This window comes from Micromys minutus (assembly GCF_963924665.1).
Source record: "Micromys minutus genome assembly, chromosome: 13".
In the NCBI taxonomy this organism is placed as follows: domain Eukaryota; kingdom Metazoa; phylum Chordata; class Mammalia; order Rodentia; family Muridae; genus Micromys; species Micromys minutus.
The window spans coordinates 7,130,726-7,148,411 of NC_137982.1; the positions used below are offsets into that span (position 1 = coordinate 7,130,726).

Below are 17,686 nucleotides of genomic sequence, written 5' to 3' on the forward strand. Positions count from 1 at the left end.
GGCTGGAGGCCTTGCACATTTCTGAAATCATCTCAGTATCTTCTGAAATCTGCCTCAAGTGGGATTTGGCCCACCACATCCTTATGGGGGAGAGCCAGAGCATGAATGGGATGTTCTCACAGCTCCTGGGACTCAGAAACCTTCGACAGATGGCAACCAAGACTGCAATTCTCCGGCAGTGGTTAAGGTCACGGGGCAGTGTGTGGGGTGTTACAGGTCTGCACTGTTGAGCCAATTAGGAGCCAGTTTTAGAAAAGGAAGAAATACAAAGGGAAGTACGCATGCAAGATCACTGGGATAGGGCTCAGCTGGTAGAGCTCAGGAAGGGCAGGCTTCCAACCCCAGCGCTGCATACAGCCTTGCGTGCTGGTGCATGTCTGTAATCTCAGAGTTCAGACCCAAGGTCATCCTCAGTGATAAATTCAGGCCAGCTTGAGTACACGTGACTCTGTCTCAAAAAAAAAAAATTATATATCCAAACAGATAAAAGAGAAAGAAGGGGAAGAAAAAGAAGAGGAGGAGAAAGAAGGAGGAGGGGAGATGGAGAAGGAGAAGGGTGACCAAACAAGCAGAGTGGTGGGGTGCAGGTCTGTAACCCCAGTACTTGGGAAGGGGAGACAGAGGCAGGTGGATCTCTGAGTTCGGAGGCCAGTCTGGTGTACATAGTGAATTCCAGGACAGAAAGGAAAACACAGAGAAAAACTAAAAATAAAAATAAGCCAACAATAATAACTAAACAAGACAATACCACCAACTAAGCAAGCCAGCCACAGTTCCAACTAGGGAGGTCTGTCCTAACGGAAACCTCTCTCCCCCCTGTCCCCCAGCACGTATGATGTCACTGTTTCTTCTCTCACTAACTTATCTCTTGTGTTAGGGGTGCCTGTGCATGTGGAAGTCAGACAGCAACCTGCAAGAGTCAGGTCTCCCCCCTGATTCTGTGAAACTCTTTCTAGCACAGGCTGCAGGGGTTTTTGTTTAATTTTATGAAATACATAAAACTTTGGGTATTTTGTTTTCATGTTTGGTGAGCACAAGAGGTCACAAGAGGGCACTGAATCACCTAGGACTGAAGTTACAAATGGGTGTGAGCCACCACATGCGTGCTGGGAATTGAGTCCAGGTCCGAGGTTACAGTTTTAATGTAAAAGATATTTTGCCCTTTGCAAGAAAACAAGGTGACTATTCTGCTGGGTGTGGTGGCTTACACCTGTAATCCCAGCACTCGGGAGGCTGAAGCAGGAGGTTTTCTGAGAAAGGAAAAGTTTAGGCTGTATCATGAGTTCTAGACCAGCCTAAGCTATATAGTGTGAGATTAGGACTTAAAGGGTTCTATCACACCAAGAGCCTAGCTCATATGAATTCAGGGCAATAAAGCAGAAAACAAATATTTCCATACAAATTCCTGATGACTTCACACCCACATTCTAAAGTCTAATTAGATTAATCCCCCCCCAGGGCATCTGTGTATTCTTGGTAGTGTACAATTTTTCAGTGTCAAAATAAAGCCTTATTCTTATGTGTGGGTGGGGCTGTGGGCAATGCTAGGAGTAGGGGATGCAGGACTGGAGGCTCAGTCCTTTCCACAGCTCACCAAGACCACCTTTGAGTTCCAGAGAGCCCCACAGTCGGCAATGGACAGATGCAGAAGCCTCAGAGCATGCTTGAGATCCTGCTCTTCCTAGCCCAAACACAGAACAGCCGCGCTTTCAGAACCCATTTACAAACTGCAGGGTGTGAGCTGACTGAGGGTCACCGGTCTGCCTGGGTGCTGGCTTTGCTTCATTTCTGCTAACCAGAAGGGCTGGGTGCAAAGTTTGTCCAGAGGAAGAAATAAAGATGCCTGAATCTGTGCTGGTGGCCTTGCTGTGCTCATCCCAAAAAGAAACTTGGGAAGGGTAAAGGCCAGGACACTGAGGAAGGATTCTGAACGGCTGGTTATGTTCTACTCCCATTTAGAAGTCAAGGGTAGCAGAGCTCACACCTCTCCCAAACCAGAAACTGTTAGTCCTCACTGCTTCCGGTTGAAAAAGAATCAGCATTGCCTAGTTTAACACCGTAACACATTATAAAGTGTCCTAAGAGAACTCCTGTAGGTACCAGGCCCAAGAGCCATGAACCACGGAAAGAAACAGCTTTTCTAAAGACAGTTTTCATATTTGCATATATGTGTGTGTTTATGCGTGTGTGGTGGGGATGGGAGTGTGTGCCAAAGTGCATGTGTAGGGGATGAAAGAGAAACGTAGCCAGGCTGTGTTCATTTGGGGACAAAGAGTACAGAAGGAGGTGACAATCTATCACCTACTCACTTTTATTGGGAATCTCAACTGTTTTTACAAAAGTCTATGTTTAAAGTACCTAAGAATGTTAACACATATAAAACACTTCATATTATATATAATACATATACATAATAATTATGTATAATATATACATTACACACACACACTCTAGCTCAGGGTTTTACATACACTAGACAAGCATGGCACGAACGAGCTATATCCCAGCTCTGTTTTGATGAATCTTTTGTAGAGACATAAATGTCCCATGAGATTTTGATGTCCCAGGCTAGCATGTGCTGTCAGGAAGGTAATCGCCATCCTCCAGTCTGTAGGAGGGGCTCACAGCAGCAAGGCTAGGTTATGGAGTTACTGAAATGATTTATTGTAACCCAATTACAGGAGGATTGCTGAAATTTGTAATTAACTGATTTCCTTTTCTCTCTTTTTGCCACACTGGAGATGAACCTAGGGTCTCCCACATGCTAGGCAAGCAACAGATCCTGGAGTTCAGGTTTCAGCATTAACCTAATCACTTAAAAACTGCCATTTGAGCTGGAGAGATGGCTCAGTGGTTAGAGCACTGGCTGCCCTTCCAGAGGTCCTGAGTTCAATTCTCAGCAACAATTACATGGTGGCTCACAACCATCTGTAATGGGATCTGATGCCCTCTTCTGGTGTGTCTGAAGAGAGCTACAGTATACTCATAAACATAAAATAAATAAATAATTCAAAAAAATAAAAACAAAAAAAAAAAAAAAAAAGGCAACTGCTGTTTAAGGAGGCAGAGGCAGAGACAGAGACAGGAGGATCTCTGAGTTTGAGGCCAGCCTGTCTACATAGTGAGCTTTGTGTCAGCCAGGGGCTATAGTTTGTGTCTCAAACAAAAATAAATAAATAAAATTTAAACCTGCCATTTATACTTTGTCTTTCCCCTCCCCCAGTACCAGGGGTAGAACCTAGGCTTCATGCAGCTCTCTACCACTGAGCTATGACCTTTTCTGTGTCTTAAGTTTTTGAGATAACCTCACTATAAGTTGCTCAGGCAGGCCTTGAACATTCAGTCTTTCTGTCTTGGCCTCCCACTAGCTGGGATTACAGACCTGAGCCAGTAGGCCTGGCTTCATTACACTCTTGATACAAAAGTTTCTCTAACTTCCTGACATTTTAGTCTTTCAGAGCTTACCTAGACTGCAAATACTTTCTGCCTTAGAGGGGTTTTTAAAAGAAAAGGGTGTCATTTCTTAACCAAGCAGGATGTGGCTTAAGAGGAGGCTTTTTTTTTTTTTTTTTTTTTACCTAGAATAAGTGTTCAAAACCAGAAGGGTGTTTTTAGGGCCTTGATAGACTTTCACTAAAGTCCCAAGACTGCATAAAATCTGTTTGTTAAAATCGGTGAAGGTTGGGTTATAGAGATGGTTCAGTGGCCAAGAGCACCGACTGCTCTTCCAAAGATCCTGAGTTCAAATCTCAGCAACCACATGGTGACTCACAACCATCTGTAATAGGATCTGATGCCCTCCTCTGGTGTGTCTGAAGACAGCTACAGTGTACTTATACATAATAAATAAATACATCTTTTTTAAAAAGTTAAAAAAAAAAAAAAAAGATCGGTGAAGGTCACGAGCCCTACGGCCACCTGCCGCTAATCACTCATGGCCACCCAAACTGTGCCATTGAATCTACAAGTATCATTCTGCCAAGTGAGGCTTTTGCGACCCATCATTATCTCATTACCAAAGTGAGGTCCCAAAGCCACCATGTAAGGAAAACCCTCAATCAGGGGCTTGGCCTGGCCCTCAGGACACTGCACATCTCCAAGCTTCTGACCACTGGACTCAGCCGGAGACAGCAGGCTTCTTCCGCTCCCCTTTCTACCCTTCATCCCCTAGGCTGGCCTGCTTTTGTTTCCTTCCTTCCTCCCTCCTTCCTTCTCTCCCTTTCTTCCTTCCTTCTTTTCTGAAGAACTGTTTTAAGATAGGTAATAGTGAGCATTCTTGCCTTGAAACCCAAGTTTTGCACTAATTTTTCTTGATAGTGTTCTAATGTGCTCACCTGCTCCCTCCATTAAACTATGAGCCACCCAAAGGCAGAGGCCTGTACTCAGCATGTCTTAAAAACAGAACAAAATGTAAAAATTAAGCCAACCCCCTTTTTTGTTGTTGTTGCCATATACTTCATATACAATATAGCAGGCCAATTTGCTACTGGCCATAAGTAAACTCATACATTTATCAAGTAAACTGAACCCAAATACCTCGTATCCCTCACCATTTAAAATACTTGCTGACAATCTCTTCCCTCCACCTCTGGTGCTGGGTCCAGGTGCAGGCCAGGCAAGTACTTTACCTTGGTCCTGTCCTCTGTAGCTTTCTGGTTTGCTTTTTCAGACAAGGTCTTGCCATGTAGCTCCTGCTGATCTGGGACTCACTATGTATTCCAGGCTAGATGCAAACTCACAACAATCCACCTGCCTCGGCCTCTCCAGTGTTGGGGATTACAGGTGTGAGCCACCAGGGCTGGCTCCTGTGTTTGACTTCCTGTGTTCTGCTCCCAAAAGATACAGGAAGGCCTGGCATGCTGTCAGCTCTTTCGCCCAACACCTACTTTCTTCTGGATCACCGGCTAGAACTGTGCACCAATTTGGCTACAAAATATCCACCTCCCTAAGTCACTCAAGAACCAAGTATTTTCTTCCTTCCCAGTTATGTCCTGCTGTCAGGACTTCCATTCTGTTGCTGACCTTGACTTCTAATGTGCCCCCACCCCAGGTGAGAAAAAAATAAAACACAAATCAACTAAACAAACCAATCAACTAACCAAACCAATCAACTAACCAAACCACACACCCCCGAATCAGAAAAGAAAACAGCACTCACAGGCCAACAGTTCTGCCTAGTGTAGGTATGCACAAGTTGCTTCAAACGATGTGTTACATTTATTTTCAAAATGGGCATTTTTACAGATCCCCTGACATTTTGACAGCCGAATGAATGGGAATCCCTTTGACAGAGGATGTTTATGAATGAGTTATCCTGGGAACTGGAGCTCCCGGGATTTTAGTATTAACAGAAGCTGCTGTAATCTAAGAAATGGTTACGTAAATATAATCAAGGCAAGAGAAAACAATTTAAGGAGAATGCACTGCATTTCCCTAATTGTCCTAACCTTATTTTGACAAGCCATTTCTTGGCCTCATCTTGGATTACCACCCTACACTTTCCCCTCCACACCCCGAACAAATGGAATTCAGAAAGGTAGTCAGTCAGCAGGCACTTAGGCGTTCATCACTGAGAAGGACTGGCTCGGACACATTTCGGCGCAATAACCGCGGTTTCATCGCCACCTTCACTCAGGCCATTGCACCGCCACTCTACGCCCAGCCTTTCCCGTGCTCGAGTCCAGAGGAAGGCAGGGCAACAGGCCCTGCCCCTCAGCCAACGGCCTCCCTTTCCCGCAGATGCCCTGAGAGCTGCCCTGGCGTCCTCTGATCGCCCTCGATGGGACCGTTTCCAGACACAAGCTGCTCACTAACCCACCTGCACCCCCAAACGAAGGATCCCCGCGAGGTCATCCCCTCTTGAAACCGTTTCGTTTTCTCTGGCAGCAGGACAGAATCAGGTCCCCGGCAAACCGTCCCTTCGTGGTATCCTATGGATCTATCTCCCCTACCGCTGTCCCCCTGCGGACCAAACGCCGCAGCCCCCCTAAAATTCAGAATTTGAGCTGTCCTCAAGATTACAAGCACGCCCCAACCGCTTCGGGGCTAAAGTTCTCAATTCCAGAGAGAAAACCTTAGCCCTCGCTCCCGGCACCCCCAAACCAGAGACCCGAAACCTTGAGCCTGCCAGGCCGCCCCACCCCCGGGAGTAGCGCGGGATCCACCCGCACCTCCGAGCTTATAGAACGGCCCCAGAGCTCCGGCCAGGGGCGCGCGTAATTACGCAGCCAGGCACGGCGCGGGCCCCACGCCCCCGGGGAACGCCCGCGGGTTGCAGCTCCGGGAGCCAGAATCCAGCTCCGAGCCGCCCCGAGGCCGCTGGGGCCACCGGATCTGCGTTCCCTCTTGGCTGGGCGACGACGCACGCCGAGGCCCCTCGTCTCGCCTCCCGCCCAGGCCGCCCGCGGCCCGGCCCCTCACTCACCCAGAGCTCGGTGCCCCAGCTCATGGTGCAGGGACCGGGAAGGGGCCCCCGACCCCCTTCGCCGGCGATCGCTGCGGCCCTCCGGACCCTGCGAATGCGGAAAGCCCGCCTCTTCCTCCGGCCCGCGCCTCCTCTAGCTCGGGTTCGCCACCTCTCGTCGCTCCGCGCGGAGCAAAATGGCCCGAGGAAGCAGCAGCAGCAGAGACCGCCGCAGCACGCCCGCCCCGCACCGGAGCCGAGGGGCGGGGTGGGGCGGGACAAGAGGCGGGACGGGGCGGGACCGGACTGACAGCTCCTGCATACCGTCCCACCCCCAGGCTCCCTTTGGCGCGGTTGCCCCGGGGGTCTGGAAGGACGCGAACCCCCAGGGACTTGTCCACGTCATTGGTATTCCGCAGCCAGCGCGCCCAACTCTCTTGGGACCCACACTCTCTGTCTTCAGACTGGGCCTTTGGTGATCACCTTCATCGCCGTCTGCCTTCTACCTACCGCGCCTTGCCCGGTTTTGCATTTCAGATTTCAGAACTTCGCCTAGTGGCCACAGACGCCCACTTTAGAAGCTCCCGGAGTGGCTTCTCCCACTATCCAGACACTATGGAGGGGCCAAGGAGCTCGGCAGCGCGCGTAGGAGTGGGGCACAGTGTACACAGGACGTTGAGGAGAAGAGCAAGCACTCCAGCAGATCCGGGAACCCAGAGAAGGAACTCGGAGATATATTCCCAAAGAATTACATGTGCCTTTTCTTACCTGTTCGGCCAGGAATCTCAGCAGAAAAGTTCTGTTACTCCACTGAAGGACAGCAGACTCTCTGTAGGGCCCACAGAGACTTTGGTGGGTTCAAATCCAGCCCCTGTACTCTTCGGCTGGGTGGTCTTGGACGGACTTCACCTCTATCTAGGAAGAGAGCCCCGGCTGCCAAAAGGAGGCAGTGTCTACCTAGTCTTGGCCCAGTGATGTGAACAGAGCAGGTGACTGGCCAGTGGGTGGCTGACACAGAAAGGGAACCATTTCAGAACTCCTCAGGTCCTATTTCCATAACCTTTCTTTCTCTGAATACCAAGACCTCTCCTCCAGAATCATGACTCCCTTCGAAACGTTCCTCCACTCCTTGCTTCTGAACCCGTTCATCTTTTTCCTCCAGGGAGTTAATTCTCCTTCAAGGGTGAACCTCAGCCCAGTGTGTGCTGTCCCATACTTGGGAGTCTCAGCACTCCCGAGGTAGAGGTAGCAAGTTCAAGGCCAACCTGAGCCACGTAGTATCAAGCAGGCTGACCTGGACCTCAAAGTGAAATCTTGACTAAAATAAAGTAACAACAGTCATAAACAGTGATGGTGTGGTATGGGGGTCCAGGCAGGGGGGTCTGAGTCATAGACCCAAGTTACAGACCACCTTGGGTTACAGACTACATAGCGAGACCCTGTCTCAAAAAAGCCAAACTAGCACAAAATAATAGATTTCTTCAAGAAGGAAAAGGAAAGAAAAAGGAAGGAGGGGCGGAGCTGAGTGCCTTGCCTTAAACCTCAGGACCTCCTACTTCCTTTGCTGGGTGGCTACATTACAACTATCAAAACTATTTTGGTCTGTCTTTTGTCGGTTGCAAGCCACAGCCCCCATCCTTTGTGTCTGTTGTAAATATTTGGCTCCCACTTGTATCAGGTCTGAGAGCTCTTTACTCCCTAGACTGCTGGATATTAAGTCAGGATGGTCAGCCACCTCCCTGCCAAGGCAGATTTATGGCTAGGGTGAGTTGGAGGGCTGGGAAATGTAAACAGTGTTAGGAAGGCCCCAGGGTTGTTTTGTGTTCTGTATGCATGCGCATCATTGCACCACCACATTCGGTGTCTGGTGCCCTAGAACTGAGCTGCAGATGGTTGTGAGCCACCCATGAGTGTGGACAGTCAAACCCAGGTCTTCTGGAGGAGCAGCCAATACTCTTAGCCATACTTAGCCATCTCCCCAGCCCCCACAATGCCACTGGGTTTCATTTGCTCTAAGCTGGAAAAGGCTGAACTAGGGAGACCCCGCCTGCTGGTATCCTCAGCACCCATTTGTCCTTTCCTTTTCCGTCCACAAAACAATCTAATCTTGACTTTGGAACACTAGAATGACCACTTGCCAAAAAATAGGCTATCCAGAAGGTAGAGCAACCTGTGCCCTAAAGAGAAAAAAGCGGAAGGAACTGAGGGGAGAAAGATGCCTGAAGACCGAGACGTTTTATGCATTGGTTGCTGAACCTCTGGAAACCACAATGGGCTGCAGAAGCCGAGCTGAGCACACTTAAGGTATCTTTCACTTGGAGAAGTCTGGAAAGCAACCAGAAGATGCTTGAGTCAAAAGGTTCAGAAAATGAAAGACAAATACAGTACTGATTCTTTAGCTGGGTTGTTCTCACCCTAGCAAATGCTGGCTCAGTACAGCTGCTCACCTGCTCCACCTTAAGTCACAAAGTTGTGGTCCTTGCTTTTGAATGATCTGATGGCATGGAAGAGGTTAACCTAAAAGAAGGCATCTGGACAAACACAGAGTTCCTGCATAGGCTTCTGGCTGTTTGGCTTGCTCTCTTTCTTCCTTCTTTTCTCCCTTCCCCCTCCACCCACTTAGGGTTTCACTGTGTGACACTCCTGGCTGTTCCGGAACTCTCTCTGTAGACCAGGCTTGCCTGTTCCTCCCGTGTGATGGTGGGATTAAAGGCTCATGCCACAACCCTTCAAGGATTAGTACATTTATATATTTATTTAGTTGTGTGTATGAGTGTGTTGGCATGCACATACAGCACATATGTAGAGGCCACAGGACAACTTGTGGGCGTCAGTTTTCTTCTTCCACGGCACGGGTTCTAGAGATTGAACCTAGGTCATCAGGCTTGATAGCAAATGCCTTCACTGGCCAAGCCATCTTCTGAGCCCTTGTTTTCTGAGACAAGATCTTACTGTGTAGCCCAGGCATCCCAGAACTTTGGTGGGTGGTCCTCCTGCTTCAGACAGCATTTCTGAGTAGTTAAGAGACAAATTTATCAGGGATTTGGTCTGTTCTAAACCTGATTGGGAATAATGAACATTTGACTTGGGGTTTATAGGTATGGATAGGGGTTTCTGAAGCAGAAACCTTGGGGTTATGGTGGTTGGAGATCCCAGTGTTCAGTCCTTACTAAGTGTGTGGCTTCTGGTAATTTATACCATCTGCACTTGAGATATGAAGAGCTCAGCACAGGCAGCTGCAGAGTTTCCCTTCTCCAAACCTCAGTTTCCTCTCTTACAATGGAACAATGACCTCATGGCTTCTTCAGATGTGGAAGAAAGTTTCTGCAAAGCTCTTAGCACAGAGGGCACAGAGGCAGGTCTCCTTTCCTCTGTGTACCACAGCAAGGAAGTAATGCCTTCCAAACTGCTGTTACAGATGATATACCCCCAGGCCTGAACAAGACAGATGAAGGTTGTCTATCAATAGTTTCCCAATGACATTTTTTTGTTGTGTGTTCAATAGTTTCTACCCTATTTTTAGCTTAAAACTTCCCTTAGCCCAACTTACAAGGGAGTTAAGCGAATTCATGGTTGGCCGGAAAATCCCTATGTAGACTAGGTTGGTCTTGAACTCACCAAGATCTGCCTGCCTCTGCCTTTGCCTCTTGAGTGTTGGGATTAAAAAGGTGTGCTTTCAAGCCTGGCTTACTGTTTGGTTTTTGGTTGGTTGTTGTTTGTTGTTGTTTGTTTTGTAGACAGGATCTCCCTGAATATCTTGGAAGACCTCTCTGTAGACCAGGCTGACCTTGAACTCAGAGATCATTTGCCCCTGACTCCCAAGTGCTGGGATTAAAGGCATGTGCCACCACTGCCAGACTTTTTTGTTTTTTGAAAGATTTATTTATTTTATTATATGAGTACACTGTCACTGTCCTCAGACACACTAGAAGAGGGCATCTAACCCCATTACAGATGGTTGTGAGCCACTATGTGGTTGGTGAGAATTGAATGCAAGACCTTTGGAAGAGCAGTTAGTGCTCTTAACTGCTGAGCCATCTCCTCAGCTGTTTGTCTTTTTTAAGGTCTCATGTAGTCTAGGGTGACCTCAAACTTACTACATAGTCAAGGCTGAGAACCAGGTGTACATACTCAGGAGCCCAGTATGCATCCAAGCAGAGACAGAAACAGGAAAATCAGGGAACTTTCTGGTGAGTGCAATCTTACGACTGCAGTTAGATTTTAATCCCTGATTGCTGAATTCTTTGAGGTCTGTAAAGACTCTGAAAATCATGAAACACAGTCTGCCACCAGCTGAGCACGTTGTATATAGTGGCCCCAGGTTGAAAATCGAGTCTCAGGTTTACCTCCCGATCACTTTCAGCCCACTGAAGGTGTCCTGGGGCCACTAGACTGACATTTTCCCAGTTGCCAAAAAGATGCTTTAAGGGTTTCTTCTCTGTCCCAAGAGATGCCTGAGATTCTCCACTGCAATCTGGAAGATATAGCCAGATGTTACCAGGCCCCAAAAAGCCTCTGGTTCTTTCCACTGTGTTAGCTTTGGGGTCTCAAAGAACTCTTCTGAAAAAGACAAACAGACCTGTGGAGCAGTTCAGCAGGTAAAGGAGCTGCAGCCAAACTTGCCCAGTTGAGTTCTATCCCTGTGGTTCACATGCTAGAACGAGAGAGCAAGTTTTGAACATTATCTGCCTTCCCCCACCCCCATGGCATGTGTCCCTTCCCCAATACATACATAAATGTAATAAAAACTTTGGTAAAAAGAAAAACAAATGGTAATTATATCTTATTTCCTCCAATGGTCCCAGCCCAGGCTAAATATCAATAGCACTATATCCAAACTACAAGTTTGAACTCAAGCCCTAGTTTCCTACCAGTGGCAACTTTGAACTGACCCTGCAAACCGTAAAGGCTCTTGATTAAGAGAGCAAGGCTCCAAGCCAGGGCTTAGGAGCTCTGTCCTTCCTGACCTCCAGGCTTTTCCAGTCAGCTCCAGGTTTAACAGCCCTTGAAAGCACTGACGGGGAGAAGCAGGCATAACTTGTTTTGTTACTCAACAAGATGTGTGGTTGCAGCATCCTGGTTTCGCAAATGACCTTTTCTGGAAACTCAGAAGTCACATGCTACACCTTGCAGGGACCCAGTGTTTGAAGAACATTCCACACTGACTCCTTATAACAAGTTTTCAAAGACGTTGTAAGATGTCTTTCATGTTCCTCCCTCTGGATTGCAAAGTAACCATACCCACAGGGTTCCCATACACATGAAGACAGATATTCTCACAAACTGCTGAGCAGATCTGATTACTACAGCTTATGGAGGTTCTGTCAGAATTCCAAAGGTTAAAAATGAAGGAATCTTACATTTGAAATGTAAATACAGAGAATATTCAATTAAAAAAGGAAAAAAAACTGAAGGAATCCTAAAGATTTAATTTTAAGGTCTGGTAAAACTTTTACCACAACAACACTACAAAGTTATTCTTTGGAATATCTTACCACCACAAGGAGGAACTAAGAATACCTGAACATTCTGTTTTTTATTATTAGTCAAATTTAAAGACGGACCTTCTAAAAAGTGGCATTGAACTTTATTATTTATTGGTCTTTATTATTTTCACTTATGTGTATATGTGTGCATGTGTGTGTGGTGCTTATGGAGGCCAGAGAAAGATATTGGATCTCCTGGAGCTGGAATGAGACGTCATTGTGAGTTTTCTAATGTGGGTGCTGGGAACTGAACTTGTGTCCTCTGGAAGAGTAGCAAGTAACCTTAACCACTGGGTCATTTACCCAGTCCTACATTATCGTCATCGTCTTTGTCATCAACAGGATCTCACAATGTAGCCCTGGCTGTCCTGGAACTCACTATGTTGACCAGGCTAGTTTCTAACCTATAGAGATCCACCTGCCTCTGCCTTCTGAGTGCTGAGATTAAAGGCATGTGCTATCACATCTGGGTTTTGTTATTATCCTATTTATGTGTTTGTTTGCCTGCATGTATATATGTGTGCCAGGTGCCTGCAGAGGCCAGAAGAGGCCAGTGGGTCCACTGGAACTGTTGTTACAGGTAACAGTTATCATGTGGGTTCAAGGAACAAACTCCAGTTTCAGAGGATCTAATGGCCTCTTCAGACACATACACTCTGGCATGCACACATACACATAAATAAATATATCCCTCTCACCTCAGACTCCCCATGCTACCATGCCAGCTCACTGTGACCTTTGTTAAAACATAAAATTATAAAAATCAGACAGGCGAAGCAGGAGCAGCAGCTCTGCAGTTAGAAGTGTGCTCTGCTCTTGCAGAGGACCTGTATCTGGTTCCCAGTATCCATGTCATGGACCTCACTACCACCCTCCAGTGCCGGGGGTTTTAATCCTCTACTGGCGTCCAGGAAACACGTACTCACATGCAGTCCCCAACCCTACAGACACACACAATGAAACAGAATAATAATTCTTTTTTAAAAAGTAAAAAGCTGTTCATAATACTGGGCAAGAAACCCAGACAATCTTCTGTAGCAGTTTCAGCCCTGGTTTTACAGATGCCTGCTAAAACTACCCAAATGGCTATGGGATCTTCAGAAAGCCACTCAATGTTCCCTGATACTGACTTCACACCTATTAAACAAAGTAGACAAATCTGGGTTATCTACAGAGCCTTCCAGTCCAACAAAGTATGAGATGGTCTGGTTCTTTACTACAAGGCAAGACAGGCTTTGTCCTGGGCTTTTCGAGTAGGCTGAGTCTGCCTGTGCTGGTGGGTCATTTTTACATAAACAGACTGCCTCTGAATTAATTAATTTAACCTGATCTGAAGAAAGAAAATAGACACCTCATAGGACTCCCATGCTTTTAAATGACATAGCATATATATACATATATAGATCACTCAGAAAATAATTTCTCGCTTCTCTTTGCAGGCCTACAAAAGATTAATTCTAGAGTTCCCTGCTCTAGGTCTCATTATCTGTAAGGAGGTGGTGGGATCAGATAGAAATCCTGTTCAAACATGGAAGATTGCATATTCAAAAGAGTTGGCCCAAGACCCAAGGGAAGGGAAGAAAAGGCCAGCTACCAGCCAGTTGTCACTGCCTTTCCCTCCCATGAAACTGAAATGCATTTTAAGATAAACTCCAACCTTTGTGTCTCCACCTGCATGTTCTACTTTTGCCTTTGATGAGGGTGTGACTGAACTTGGACTAGTTTTGTAGTCACGGGAAGGATTAGGGGGTTTCTCAGTGTATGAAGATTGTGCAAACACAGAGGGAAACCCAGGGCCTTCTCTGGCTCCAGCTCCATCTCACGTTCAGTTCTGTATGTTCCCAAGGGATTTGTTTTTTAATTAGGGTACTCCAAACAAAGTAATTTGTTTGTTTGTTTGTTTGTTTTTCAACTTGGGGTTTCTCTGAGTAGTCTGGCTGGCCTTGAACTCAGAGATCCGCCTGCCTACCTCTGCTTTCTGAGTACTTGGGACCTCCTGGCTCCACGAGATTTTTTTTAAGTTAACAGTTTGTAGCATTAAAGTATATCATGTTGAGCTAAAGAGATGGCTCAGCAGCTATGAGCTCTTGTACTTCCAGAGAGCTGGAGTTTGGGTTTCCAGCAAGCACACTGGATGGCTGACAACCACCTATAACTCTAGTTCTAGGGGATCTGATGAGCCTTTCTGGTCTCTTCGGGTGCACCCATGGCATGCATACACACACACACACACACACACACACACACACACACAACATAAAAATAAACTTAATTACTTATCTATATGTATTTGTAGACATAGATCTATCGTGTTGGGTTAGAGACATTGCTCAGTGGTTAAGAGCACTGACTGCTCTTAGAGAATACCTGAGTTTAGTTTCCAGTACCCGTGATGTCAGGCAACACACAATTGCCTGTAACTCCGCACTTTGACCCGGAAGTGGGTGGGAGAGGAAGCAGCTGGTGATGCTGGAACAAATATGGCCGTCCCGGTACCCCTCGGCTGTTCGGGCTCCTTCTGCCTGCGCTGCTACCACTGCTGGCGTTGTTGGAGCTCCTGGTCGATCCCGGCTTGGGCCGCGTCCATCACCTGGCGCTCAAAGTAAGGCTTGGCAGGATCTGACACCATCTTCTGGTCTCCTCAGGTACCTACACATGGCACACACATACATAAAAAATGTTAAAAATCAACCAACCAGACCTTTGAAATACATCCTGCTTCTTGTTCCAGTTAAAAAGCCATGGGAATCGGATTCTGTCATAGGTGTTCACACACCGATATAATGGAGTTCTCAGTGTTTTTATTGTGCCCTATTTTGCTTAATTACATGCACATACAAAAAAAGCATATATTGCTTACTTGTGTGTCCAGTTAAAAACAAGAATCTAAGAACTAAACAAACTTGGCTATCAGCAATTTTAATATGCTTGTTTCCTGTAACCCCTTGTTAAACAATTCCATTTAACTACTAAGTCCTTCCATTAAGTGTCACGGACGATAAGCAAAGTTTCCAAAGAGACTAAAATAGAAAACATTAGGGCTCGGACTGCAGCTGTGGCATGAAATCACACAAGACAAAATGACGTATCAGTTAAAAATTTGAGATCCCCAGCTCAGCCTGGACAAAATTACCATTTTTTAGAGTTTATGTAGAATAAAGGAAAAGCATGACACTTACCTCTTATCTGATTAGATTGTCCCAAAGATTAAATGCCACTTAAAAAAATAATAAAAGCCTAGTGGATTGCTTCACATGGACTCAATAAATCCTATTACCGAAACTATTTCAAGCCTGCAGTTCGTGTAAGGAATCTAAGACAAGCCAGCAATTTCTAAGTTATTACCACCGACCACAGTCCAATCATCTGTCAGGGTCAGTGGCGGACATTGCGGGTTCCAGGCTTTGGTCCAGGTCCCTCAATCCCCAAGCCCCGCGAAGCGGAAAGAAGGTCCAGGTTGGACTTGCCCCCGCCGTGGTTGTCATGGCAAATGCTCCAGGGTCCTCACGGGGCTTTGCCGGAAGTCCGTCCCGGGAAGTCAACAGAAGAGTCCTGAGGTGGTCCGCTCAGGTCCCTACCTGACCAGAGTTGCAGTTTCCAGTAAAAATGATCCCAAGGACCTGGAGGCGGCAGCTGCGCCCCCTTCCAGAGCACGTCCGTGACGCCGCACTTTGACCCGGAAGTGTGTGGGAGAGGAAGCAGCTGGTGATGCTGGAACAAATATGGCCGTCCCGGTACCCCTCGGCTGTTCGGGCTCCTTCTGCCTGCGGCTGCTACCACTGCTGGCGTTGTTGGAGCTCCTGGTCGATCCCGGCTTGGGCCGCGTCCATCACCTGGCGCTCAAAGTAAGGCTTGGCAGGCTGTGGGCAGGATCAGGGAGTGGCGACGGGGGCGCGACCGCTGTCGGGGCTGAGCCAACTTCGACCCTGCGGGGTCTCCAAGTTCGGCCCCTGAGCTAGGGGGTCTGCACTGCACTGTGGGGGTGGACTACGCCTTGCGGCCGCCTCGGACAATCTGGTCCTTGCAGGTTTGAGGTCGTGGGGAAGGGGCCCAACCGCGGCCTAAATCCCAAGAAGACCCGGGAGGCCGCTCCTGCAATTCCCGCTGGCTTCCCTGGATTCCACGATGGTGGCAACCTTCCCTACTCACCCTTTCATAACTTTAATTCCAGTTTCTCTTGTCCGCGATCTCCGCCCTTCTGTGTCCCTTGATTTGGCGCTTTGAAGTTGTGTGGAATCTTAGCCTGTTTCCTTGCTTGGTTTGGCGTGCACGATTGACTGACCAAAGCTAGGATTCCCCGAGAGGAATTCGAATCTCGCTTGAAATACATGCCTTGATTTCAAGAAGAAAAAATAAGAAAGAACAAGCCTGAGAGTTTAAACTCAGCGTTCAAAGTGTTTCAAAGTAGTGGGCCTTTTTTTATTCTCCCTCTATGGTCATTGCCTAAGGAAGGTGTTTATGACAGGCATGAAATGAACACCAAGAACCGCTATGGTTACTAACCCACAATATAAAGTTCTCCAAGACTCACACAGGATTGTCAGCCTGTTAATATACCTGGAGAACAGAAGATGACATCATTATGACTCAAAGCCTTGTACATTTTCCTCATAGTCAGTGCTCCAAGAAGTTGTGGATCTGGACACAGCTGTCTTTGTAAAAACACTTTCCATTGGGTGTGAAGCGTCAAGTCTTGTGAACGTAGAGTTTAAAGGGTACAGACAGACTTGTAGATTTGAAACCTGGCCAGATCCATACAGGCATCGTTGGGCTGTCTGCTTTTGTTTGTAAATTAAGTTGATCTTGAGTATCTTAACACAGCAGGACAGATCAGTCTTGGCTCCTTGTAAAATCCACAGAAAGCTGTAGAGCTCTCCCCAGAGAGTTGCTTTCTGAAGGCCACACAGCTTTCTTGGCCTTGCTGTAGCTTTGTAATCCTGGTATCAGTGTATCCGAGTTTGCAGGTACATCACTCTGTGGCCGAGAACTCCTGATTTCTAAACTCTCCCATATTTTGAGGTTTGTAGATTGTTTTTATTAAGTATATTGAGCCGAGTCCATAAAGCTTAGGAATCAGAAACAAAACTTGCAACACTCCTGGCTCCCTGTTTAACATTTCTAGTATTAAAGTGCCATGTGTCAGCTGTCACCAGGTAAATGCTGGCAGTACTTACATTGGTCAACCTGAATGATCAATATACTCCAACCTTTCGTACCAACCTCTTTATGTAGTCGAAGCAAACGCAGAGTAGTTCTGTGGTTGCCTTCGCTCTCGTACCAACCTAGTGGAGTTCTGTGACTGATGTCTCTCCTGTGCCAAATGACTTGATGGTTTTCTCTCTTGTAACATGTAACCTAAGATTATCCTGTAATTGGTACTAGAATTTTTTTTTCTTAGGCAGTCTTTATTTACTATTTAAGGAGACGACATTTGCCAGTGGAGGATCTACCAAAGAAACATAAGACGCTCTTTGCTTAAAGCTGGGAAGCACAGGCTTGGTCAGGTTAGAAACCTAGGCTTGCAAGAACATGAAATGATCACCAAATGTCAGAAATATGCATTGATTAAAAAAAAAAAGATTTTTTTTGTGGTGTGTGTGTGTGTGTGTGTGTGTGTGTGAAGGTCTCTTGGAGCTGGAATAACAGGTAGTTGTAAGCTGTCCCGTGTGTGCCAGGAATTGCTTCTTGGGTCTTTTCAAGATCCATATATTCTCTTAACTGCAGAGCCATTTCTATAGCATTGATCCTTATAAACATGTTTTAACATGGACAATTTCAAAAGCACCAGAGTAGGTAC

At 46.8% G+C, this 17,686-nt stretch overlaps 2 protein-coding genes and 1 long non-coding RNA gene across 8 annotated transcripts in view; 1 reads left to right on the forward strand and 2 right to left on the reverse strand.

The window, feature by feature from the left end:
• FNBP1 (formin binding protein 1) overlaps positions 1-6,560 on the reverse strand; it is a 107,404-nt gene extending 100,844 nt beyond the window's left edge. For all 4 annotated transcript variants that reach the window (XM_080928205.1, XM_080928207.1, XM_080928206.1 and 1 more), the window contains exon 1: positions 6,425-6,560. In XM_080928205.1, coding sequence (XP_080784331.1) covers positions 6,425-6,448 — 24 coding nt within the window. In that variant the 5' untranslated portion in view covers positions 6,449-6,560. The remainder of the gene's footprint in view (positions 1-6,424) is intronic.
• A 3,764-nt stretch (positions 6,561-10,324) lies between these two features.
• Positions 10,325-15,544, reverse strand: LOC308428869. Of its 3 annotated transcripts, XR_013975311.1 has the most exons (4): positions 15,069-15,544; positions 14,257-14,538; positions 10,983-11,057; positions 10,325-10,877 (listed from the first exon to the last, which is right to left on the reverse strand). It is a non-coding gene; the product is annotated as an uncharacterized lncRNA (long non-coding RNA). The 3 variants fall into 3 exon arrangements; XR_013975310.1 differs by lacking the exon at positions 10,983-11,057 and having other exon boundaries at positions 10,325-10,963; XR_013975312.1 differs by having other exon boundaries at positions 10,325-11,057.
• Positions 15,545-15,605: 61 nt separating this feature from the next.
• Positions 15,606-17,686, forward strand: part of GPR107 (G protein-coupled receptor 107) — a 57,814-nt gene continuing 55,733 nt past the window's right edge. The window contains exon 1 of the mRNA XM_080927780.1: positions 15,606-15,734. Within this exon, the coding sequence (XP_080783906.1) occupies positions 15,612-15,734 (123 nt within the window). The 5' untranslated portion in view covers positions 15,606-15,611. The remainder of the gene's footprint in view (positions 15,735-17,686) is intronic.